This window comes from Nilaparvata lugens, chromosome 6, assembly GCF_014356525.2.
Source record: "Nilaparvata lugens isolate BPH chromosome 6, ASM1435652v1, whole genome shotgun sequence".
Classification (NCBI taxonomy): Eukaryota; Metazoa; Arthropoda; class Insecta; order Hemiptera; family Delphacidae; genus Nilaparvata; species Nilaparvata lugens.
The window spans coordinates 46,032,016-46,043,336 of record NC_052509.1 but is presented as its reverse complement, the minus strand read 5'-3'; the positions used below and the strand labels follow the sequence as shown (position 1 = coordinate 46,043,336).

Here is an 11,321-nt window from a genome sequence, read left to right as displayed (position 1 = left end):
CGTCCTCGGCTTAGCCACACACTCAACTCTGGACTTATCTATTTATTTATTTATTCAGTGATATATAAAACCAAAATAATTAAAATGATTGAGGAAGGTTCAACAGGCAACCCACCAACTGTTCCGTTCCCGAATTTTTATCCATACTAAGTATTTACCCACTAAACTGCCTAGTGTTTCCCAACAGTAAGACTGGTATCCTCACAGAGAGAAACTTGCTTCACGGTTAGTAGGCCTACGCCATCTGGAGTGCATCCTGCCACCTTAGTGACTCATTATGGAAAAGAGGTGTCTCTCCTCTAAATAAGAAGTTTGCATCTTATAATTTCCCAGGTACGGTATCTATTTCTTCTATAAATGCATGTATTCAAGGTATTAAATAATGCATTGCAAAACTTCCTTTGAATTTGTTTTATTTTTGAATATAAAATAATAAATGCATTAACACTAAATGGAGCAAATAGTACAATAATCAACAAAATAATAAATAATATTCTATACAGATTATAATATCTTTATCTACAAATTTGTGATCACTGGTTAATGCCATTCTTCATAAAAAGACTAAACCAAATTTGCTTTGGATTATTTTACCAGTAGCCACCTCATTATTTACATTAGCATTATTGATGTATTGCTCTTATCCTAAATTGAATTTTCAATCCTGGATAGAGTTGATTTGAATTCTCTTGATTTTCTTGACTTTATTACAACTCATAATTGGATGACGGGTTTGAATAATTCAAACAATAATTAAATAATAATAATTATTTTAATAATAATTATTATTTGAATAATTTTGCACAATTATTGTGTATTAAATAGAAATTAATGAACCAATTGGCTGTTGTGAATTTGCATTTGCACTTTGCAATGTTCTTTGAATAGATTATATTGATGATACAGACATGATCATACAATAAGGATCAATGATCATAAAATAAGTTATGCATGAATTATATTCAACATGTAAGCTACTCTAAGAACTTAATTTTGTACTTAGTTTGTTCACAGGTGTCCCTGAATTTACCCTGCTTGGGTAGCATACATTCCATGAAAACAACTATTTTCACCTATAATTCAGTTGAGTCACCAAATTTCATCATCCTATAAAATTGATATAATCCATTACCAATAAGCACAAGGCTGCTACACATGACATGAATAATTTATCCCTAAAGATACATGAAGTCAAGAAACACAATAATTATATTTCTTCGTAATTTTTCCAATCACGGTACGGTATTCGATGAACTTGATTACAAGAATACTCTTGTAATCCAATCCAAAACCAAAATTATTAATACTGTAGGCCTACCATACCGTAGTCTACTCTAAAATTGAATCTATTGTTAACTCCAGTACAAAATCCAATATTGGTAAATCTTAAATGAATAATATACACTTTCAACACAAAACACTAATTCTATACATACAGTTATCACAAGGCACTCATGCATATCTGTATTGATAAGATATCACTTCAATAAATTAAAAAGTAAAGTATTAATCCAGCCATCCTTTGAATACTAGATTTCATTGTGAAAAGCTTTTTAACCACATACTTCCTCAAATATTACTTTTTAATTAACAATTTATTTTCAGCTCAAAAGCTTTCAGAGTATTTTGGCTGTGAATAAATACATAAATATAATTCCCGAAGATTTAGAGGAAGGTTAATTTGACAAGAGAGCGCCTAAAATAATGTGAAGCACCTCAAAATCATCTAGAAAACAAAACTACTCAAGATTATTAATAATTTAGTTAACTGGAAAATAATGTTTCACGCGAAACAATTACGTCGAATTAAAAGTGACATAACAGAAAAATTACAAGTCAGATGTGAAAAATTAGGCTTATTATGGCCTTAAAATCAAAATCTCACTAATTATATTTTTTAATAATATCATCCATCAATTGTAACAATGTATGTGGCCATGCATAATACTAATTATCCTAAACAGCTAGATAACCGCTGTATTTCAAGGGCCGTGGATGCATGATAGTTGAATGCTGTATGATAATAATTGATTTTATGGATTTAAGCAATGTATCTAGAATACATTGTACTAGAATGTATTCAAGGTACTAGTAATTCAAGTATTGAGTTCTTTCGAATTTATTAATATTGCTCATTTGATCTTGATAATTTTTAATTTTATCACAACCAGCTAGAATTGAGAAATTAATTACATCTTTCTCAACATCAATTGTTTACATTTTTAAATTGATTGTACCGATCAATTTTAACAATTATTTTTATTATTAAAATCTAAAAGATATTTGCTTCACAAAAATGAAAAAAAATAAAAGGTAACATTTAGTTGGGCCCAGAAAACACAGCGGCCTTCAACACAACTCATCAACACAAACTTGCTCCCATTCACACTCAGCACAAATAATTTAATATAAATTAAGGGATGAGGAATTATGGGTCGGGGAGAGGGGCTAAAGTTGTCTTTTTCATTCATTAAGTGAGGGGATTCATAGTCACTGAGCTGAATAACTAACTGGAGGTAGCAGTTCCTTCTAATTCTACCTAAAGGCAATAAGTGAAGACATGCTAAACAAGCTTAAATGCAGGTTTATAGTAAGGTGGGGACATAATAATATGGGAACATAAAAAACTGTTGAAAAAATAGTTGGAACCCTGTTTGTAGAGGGGAAAATTAGAGATGGAAAGTTATTGACGGCCATTCCTTACTTTCCACAAATTTTCATTTACCGGATGGAACATCTGTCCAATGGAAATTGGTGAAAACTTGAAAGTGACGTAACACTGGCTACCTGAATTTACCATCTGCACTTTCCCTGTCTGTGAGCAGGTTTGGGAGGTTGCTGTCTCATATTTAATTACGTTGGCGCAGTAAGGACAAAAAATTCATGTACAAAAAATAGGTGAAAAATTTCAGTATCAAGGGTTTGTACACGTACAGAGCGGTCAGGAATTCTGAATTTCAGCGGTCTTAGCAGAATATAGATTTAAGATCTTTCTCTGACCGTTAACCGTTAGCTGCTCTCTGTGTGCACACTGCACACGCCCAAAAAAGAAATGCCAGTAGAGGAAAAATCTACTACCAGTATTTATTTAGCTCAGTGAAGACAGGGAAGTTGGGATAGGGTTGTCTTTTGCATGGTGGAGAATTTACTGGTGGGCCGAGCGGTTATAGTTTTTTGGCGGGCTGTATCCTCTGGTGTCGGGCATTGCTGATGTCGCTGATGGAAGGAATGGGTTTGGCGCGCATGGCAAGGAACTCCTCGGCGTCCTCGTCGGCCGGCAACGGACGCTGGGCGTCGCCGGGCACCGGACGACCGTCGGGCAGCACTCGGACGACCATCGGACCCATGACGTGTCGGTTAGGCGCCGCGTACTCCTCCACGTTGCTCGACGCCTCCTCCTGCGAACCCAGCTGGTTGCCGTTCGTGTGTGGCTCTGCCAAACAGAACAAAAATTCTATTTATTTTCTCCAAAATCAATATACGTGGAAGAGGCTGACGAAGCTTCACATCAGGACTTTGAATTGCTAAAAAGTAAGTAAATTGTATACATTCACAAAAAGTCTCTTTAAACACGTCTTCGAAAGACGTAGCTATTTCTATTTCTCAGTTCTATTTCCAATATTGAAAGCTACGCTACGCTGATGTGAACGAGACAGATTCGTAGCTTGGATTTAACATTGGGAGATAGGACGTATTTCAACTTAGCGTAGCATAGTTAAGTGTGAAGAGAAATACGACCTTAAGAAATACAAGTTGAATCATGAATCTTTGATCGAAAAAATGCCGATTCTGCTTGTGATCAGATTCCCTAGAGAATTTAAAGTCACCTGTTGCGTTGAAATTTGTGACTTTCGAGAGACGGGTCCCTGGTATTCACGATTACAATAAACGCCCAGTCTTCTATAGTTATTGGAGGTGCCATCGTTATCAGAAGCATTTAACGTAACCGTGTTGTCACGGTGGTTACATATCGTACTTGAACTATGTGGAAGCTTTTACATGAACCTGTAACCTGTTCAAGTAGCCTACGTGTTCACACGGTGCAAGCTACACGTTTACAGTAAAGTGCCTCAATTGATTTCAACTAGAAGGCCTGATGGAGTAGTGAAAACCCTGACATGAACTATCAGAGAGGGTCCGATATTTGAAATACAGTAAAGTCACAATTTGAATAAAATATTTTGAGAAATTTGAATTTATTCCTTTCAAACAGATTGGACTATTCTCAACAATGATTAAAACATGAACAGGATTATACTTTTAGCATATTAATTTAGAGACAATATAACAGTGTGATAATTTTTCAACTCACCCAATGGATCGTATTCATCTTTAACATTCTCCTCCTGTCCAGATGACTTGTAGCCTCCCTTCATCATAGACTCCCAAACTGCAATATTAGAATAGAATCAATAATTAATGACCAATGTGATTATAAAAAGTTGATGAAAAATCAAATGCGATTTGATATCATTTCTTGTAAATCTCTTTCAATTTCTAATAATTTTTCACACTTTAAATCCATTCTAAGTTAAATTTGTAATTCCTCATAAATAATTTCAAGGCAGATATTTACTTTTTTCATATTAACAAAACTCTTCCTTTTTTAATGTTTTATTTAATTCAATTCAGTTGATTCCGAATAATGATAAACAATTATTTTCATAGAACTGATTTCCCATATTATTAAGAAAGAAAATGGGGTGAAACAAAACCAACTCTGCTAAGTGTAACTATATGGTGTAGTAGAAAGTGAATTAATTATAACTTGGGAACAGATCAAATAATATTTTATTCCATCTCAATATGAAGACAGTTTAATATGACATAATTGATTGAATTATAAATAGTAGGTATACTATTCGATGAAAGTAAACTAGTCTAGACAATGAACTAACAAAATTGAAATAAATTATAATTATCTATTCTAGAAAATATCAAATTGTCTATTTCTATCCTTATTATATACGCTACGGTACTTAGATTGAAAGAGCTTGCATAAGCTACAATGATAACATCTATTTGTAGCATTTATTTGGAATTTAAGTAGTTCTACTGATTCAAGTTACTTACTTATATCTGTGGCCCCCCTCTGGTACGGGTCCATTTGATCAAGGCTGTCATCTTCCATCTTAGCCAAGTTTGTCAATCCATAAACCAACAGAACCTTCTGGCAATCTGAAATGAAACAATACATTCATGCTATAGTAAACTGAATTTGAGATTTAATATAATATGTTAATTTTCTATATGTGTATGTGAATTGAAATTCAGACGTAACATATAATATATAAATACCGTAAATGTTCTGAGTAATTCATTAAATGGTATAAAACAGATACAAATTTTGAGATTAATCAAAATGTATCAGATAGGCTAGGCCTAATAAAATAAATCGCACTTGGAATATTACTCCGATATTTCCTATCTCTTCTCTATGAGAAAATGCTTGAATCTCCTGTTGAAATCTGAAATTATCTTATTGTCTAAAATCGTTCTCGGATACGTTACATAATTCTTGCAATTTTGATCATCTTGACTCTTTTATTATATACCTCTTTTTATTTCTTGATTCGTCTATCGATTTCTTACTATTTCATGCTTCTTATTCTCATTTCTCCCTGAACTTGATCTTGACAGCATTCTATTTCTTCTTTTCTAGCCACCCTACCCCATTTTCAACAACACCGCATTTGTTTTGAAAAGTGTCTATAATGTCGCAGTTTGTTTTGAATTCTGCTTCCCATATACGTAGTCCTCTATAACAGTTCAGCTATTGTATAGTATTAGTGAAGTCTTTTAATGCTCACTGCAAATGGACACTTACACTCTATAGTCATTAAACAGTCATCTAATTTAATTACAGGTATAAACATTTGATGAGTTGAAATGCCCTTGAACTTCAGCATATATGACGCTTTCAAAAGTGGTTTTACGAGACCGAAATGCGTTTCATTCACAAGTAACGAACTGATTACTACTTTAGATCCTTAGAAGATTCTAGTAGGAGGATGCGGTGACGCAAGGATAGCAGACAGCTCCGGCTCTCTGCCCGCCTCAGGAATGCGTCATAGAGATGGAGATGCTGATGGTATTACCAGTACCGGTATCGGACGGTCGGCTAAAAATAGAAGAGATCTCCATATAGTGATAATAGCTCTCTCTAGTAGTCTGTGGCTGAATCCTGGCTGGGGAAAGCGGGCCAAATAGAGGCGGGCAAGTCATTCACTGTTCTATGGAAATACGGTGACTCACTATCAAAATATTTCTACTCTGTCACCAAAAACGTAGATCTATAGAAACTTTAAATACAGGTAACAGGTACAGTACAAAATAGCATTTATTAACGTACACTGTTCATCAAAAATCATTTTTAACATTTCATCTTTTAATTCTTATTATCTCTGAAAGACAGGAGGGGTTTCTCGAATAGTTTTAGTAATTTGATGAGTCCACTATAACAAAAGGTGTACATCGCCTCACTACTATGAGGAGTTTTTCCTATCTATTCAATTGAATCATGGTGAATTTATTTTCTAGTGAGCTCTGTAGATCAATTGATTACTACACTACCGTATTATTGATTATATTATTGTATTTTTTGTGGGAAGGTTTGGAGAGGGTTGGGAGGGTATTGAGAGTTCTAAGATTATGGGTTTTATATATACACGTACGTTGTTGTCAAAGTAAGCCTGACTTACTCCTGGTTCTTGTAAAGGACACAGGTATTGGTTTGCCTAACAAACGTACTTGGGAACACAATAAACTTCGGTTGACGTGTGGGGTTCTTTGAACCTTTGTATCCTTGAATCTGTCCCTTCAAAAACAATAAACAATATAAGCCTTACATTACAGTATTAGAATTTATGTTTATCTAATATATTATATATGAAGTATTTTTCTGTAAATACAGTAGAATAATTAATTCAATATGATTTAAATGTATTAATAACAATTTTGAAAAATAAAATTATGTTCCTTTCTATTAGGTGTTGGTCTCTGTTGGTGGGTAGTGTGGGTAGTGTGGACTGTTGAGTAGATTTCAAATAAATTAATTCTTGTGAAACAACAATAGCGAAATACAAACTTTTAATGAGACTGTTGGCTAAGTAGGTACATATCATATGATTTATTCCAGGTTTAGGTTTACAAACATACAGACAAAGTATTATGTAAATAGGACACTCCTAACACAATACATCATCAGTGGTAGCCCACATTACTCTTAGGAGCCTACAGTATATAATGAGTTTGGTAATCCCAGAGAGATGAATGAGTGTTGATTTGAAATCCTAGCACATAACTCATTCTGATTAATCGATCGATTTTATAACCTTTGATCGCTTCAAAAAGTCACCTACAACCAAGGACAAGCAAGATGAATTGGCAGAAAGTGAGGGACTATTTATCTGTATTCACAAACAACACGCACTCAACTTCCTCTTCCTTCTTTGAAATACTTTACTGCATTATGTACTCAAGTCGAGAAGATCTAAGAAAGATGCAAATTTAGACAGAGCGTGATCTATTGTGGATGACTTACAAGTGCCATTACCCATTACCATTTCAATAACAAAACTAGAAGTGCCGGTACCACAAATAAACGAACATCATTTCATATTTGACCTTTGTATTGAGGGAAGTGAAATCGATGAGGAGTCCCACAGTGTATAGCACAATCTCATTCTTCATATTTTTCAAAAGAAGATTTGTGTCTTAAAAGTGCTACTGCTTCTTTGTAAACAAGTGTAACTACATTGTAAATCAATCATCACATCAGGCCTATAAAAATACTGTAGACCTATTTGAATAGGCCTGCGACTATTAATCATTTCCCTATTATAGCATTTGCCACTTGATCTTTCAAAAAGTCGTTACCATACATTTCTATCAAGGGTCTCTGAATAAGCTATGGAAAACGCACCTTCATAGTAATCTTTTTTTATTGAATAAATAACAGAGGGTGCTCATAATAAAAATCCGTAAGATGTCTATATTTCAAATCAAATAACTCTAAGACCCCCATATTACAGTTCTATATGGTTACTGTTTATATGTTGATTAAGGCTCATCTTGAACCTTCGAGAAGTTCATGTTATTTATTTGTATATGTCTATCAAGGTCCCCTAAAATTTTTCAAACTATTCTACTATTCCAATGTAGGTTGAGATGAGAATAAATTATATTTGTTTACTTTGTTAGAATGATAATATTGGCGTGTAAAACAGTTATTCATAACTAGGCCTACCTACCGTACGTGACGTTCAATGAATTCCCAAATAGAATGGAATGTCAAGAACTTGTTTCAATAATTTTAGCTGGTTATGAAGTCGTTAATCAGGCCCACCACTTCTATTATGACGCATTGCTTACATTCATTGATGCGAGAACCCGCATTTACAGCAGAAGGTCATCTTCACATCAATAATAAATTTATTTACCTAGTTCCAGGAACATCCAAATGGTACAACGAGTTCAACAGACCTTCTGGTAAAATTCAAGGTGTTCCAGCAATAATAATTCAGTAGCTTCTTCAATTTATGGTGTTTATTTCTCAATTTTGAATAAAACCCACTTTTCGGGGAATTAAATGTCAGTTGTGCACATGAGACATAATATTTATTTCTTTTCTATTTGAATCATATTATTATTATTGATTATTGACTTTTGATCAAAACATATTTTTCCCAAACACTTTATCCTTGTACATTTTTTCAAATAATGAAGGCCGACTTAAGCTTGTGTTTTTTAATTCTTATGGTAATTTATTATTTTATTTTTTATTGCGGATGATGCCCAGATGAGCTTTTTGCTTGTGCGTGGGTAATGGGAAGTAAGATGGTGAATTATGAGATAACAAAACGTCCATATGCCCATTCTATGGGATTCGGCGTGATTCGAACCCGCGACCAGGTAGCTTTAGCAGACTGAAGGGTGCAACGCCTTAGTCAACTCGAGTATCTGTCCGGCTAATTATAGAACAGATATATAATACCGTACCGTACTTATCAATAAATAGACTAAACAATTTTACAATAATCTGAAACCCGCATTAAAATGAATCATGCAAGTTTATTTTTTTTAGAATAAAGATGAATAGGTACGGTAAATGATTGATTCTCAAAAATAATTTATTCATTAATGCATTCAAGATTATTCTACATTATATTGAAATTCAATAATTGAATATACGGTGATCTTTTCGATTTAAATGAAATATTAAAAATGAATTCATTTAGGAGTTCAACTTGAAAACATGAAAATGAAATATTTTTTTAAAAATTCAACAGATAAAATTAGTAGGCTATATGTACTTGTTTACGTTTGAAAGCTTCTGGCTTTTCTAATATAAATCGGTACTATAATGATCAACCCTTTGACGGAAAGTCCTGATTCTCTACAAGCGGCATTCCACTCGCTTATAATGTAGCCTACTTGAGAAAAAGAAAAGGTGAAGCCACCTATATGGGTACAGAAATTGTTATCCTAACTCTAACGCCAACCTCACTTATAAATGCATGCTAAAATGTTTACTGGCAAAATGCTGATCTGATGCTCAATCATATCTATACACGATTATTTGAAACTAAAACGTAGAAAACTGGAATATATTATCTATTCAAAAACAAGTTGAATTGCATGCGGTGCAAGTGGAATAAAACTTATATTCGTAAAATAACGAATTTCTCAATCAACCGCAAACAAACTATGATGTCTAAAAATACCAACAACTTCCAGCTAAGTTCAAGAAATGAGCTAAAAATAGCCGATCCGGAGATCATAACGAGGATATAACATTCCAGAGACTATTTTCAAGAAAATATAATTTTTTGAGATTTAATAACTTTATGATAGTCTCAATTTCCAGTTTGCTTGTTGGAAAAATTTTTGTGAGGTAAATTTGTGTGACATTTAAAAGTCTTTATTGAGGAAAGTAATGTAAAATTATAATTATTTGATAAAAATTCTGAAAATTTGGAATACCATAATCGATTTGCTACTTTTATTTGTGAATAACTAAAACGCGAAATTATTTTGCGGAAACACTTTTATGAAATGTGAATGATTGTACGGTATTTCATCAATATTATACATAATAATTATTATTTCTTAATAAAAGTAGGCTACAGTTCTAATAGAAATAAAGATCATGGAATCGCAGTAAATTGTGTATTTCATCAATTGTATACACAATAATAATAATAATAATAATAATATAATAATAATAATAATAATAATAATAATAATATTATTATTATTATTATTATATTATTATTATTATTATTATTATTATTATTAGTATTATTATTATTATTATTATTATTATTATTATTATTATTATTATTATTGAGTGAGAAGATTTTTATTTATAATTAATTAAGCAGCTTCAGGAAAAATTTAGTATGCTTCTAGGCTTCCTCTAGTAATTATGTAAATTTTCAAATTGGAAATGATTGAGCCTATCGCTGTATATTTTATCCCTAGATTTTGATCTGTCATCATCCCAGAACTCATCCACCCCAAAACTCACCTCTCATAATCATCCATCCCATTAAACTTCAGACTATTATGGTCACTCAAATTCATCTTTAGATGTGATTAGGACAACGGAGCCTCATTTAAATGTCAAATTCTTGATTATGTGCTATTCTAGAAGCAGTGCAAAGCAAGTGCAGATTGTTAAGCGCCATCAGTTTGAGTAGTTTAAGCCAGTTTGTAGCAAGTGACACTTTCACTTGGTGTGGGGTCGGATGTGGGAGATTGCAGCAAGGAGGATCAGCTGCTTGTTAACAGCTTGTGGATAACTGAACAGGTAGGCCGACATGCCAACAACCAGGGAGAAGCCCTTTCTGAGCGAAAAGAAAGTGGTCACTTGTTAGTAGCCGGCTTCTCCATGCAGCAGTTAGGCCTACTGCTTTCTATCGGCTATTACACGCTTTATGTTATCTCTTTAGTCTTTGACTCGTTTGTACAAAGTTCATCTTTGCCAGTGGAGAATCATGTTGGATCACAGATTAACTAATAGCACAGCTATCACTTGATAGATTGCTAATCGATGCAAATAGATTTGGTTGGGATGATGGAAGAATTGAAAAATGTGATTTAAATGAGTTGCTCTGAAATGATTAAATTATGTTATTCTGATTGCATGATGTGCGTGTTTTCTATGGCTAGGTAGGCTACTGAATTTATTACCCAAGTCCTAAATATTATCAAAAGTTCCATACACAAAAATTACCCAATGATAAACATTTTGTCCATGCTGCTCACTACAAAATGAGTGAGTTTCTAAATTTTGACTCGAGAAAGTCCCATTTGGA

General features: G+C 33.2%; 1 protein-coding gene across 1 annotated transcript in view; it reads right to left on the bottom strand.

Annotated features, from left to right (window-relative positions):
* Positions 1 to 396: 396 nt before the first annotated feature.
* Positions 397 to 11,321, bottom strand: part of LOC111053386 (rhythmically expressed gene 5 protein) — a 36,733-nt gene continuing 25,808 nt past the window's right edge. The window contains exons 3-5 of the mRNA XM_022340258.2: positions 5,074 to 5,178; positions 4,313 to 4,390; positions 397 to 3,433 (exon numbers count right to left, since the gene is read on the bottom strand). Of these exons, the coding sequence (XP_022195950.1) occupies positions 3,165 to 3,433; positions 4,313 to 4,390; positions 5,074 to 5,178 (452 nt within the window). The 3' untranslated portion in view covers positions 397 to 3,164. The remainder of the gene's footprint in view (positions 3,434 to 4,312; positions 4,391 to 5,073; positions 5,179 to 11,321) is intronic.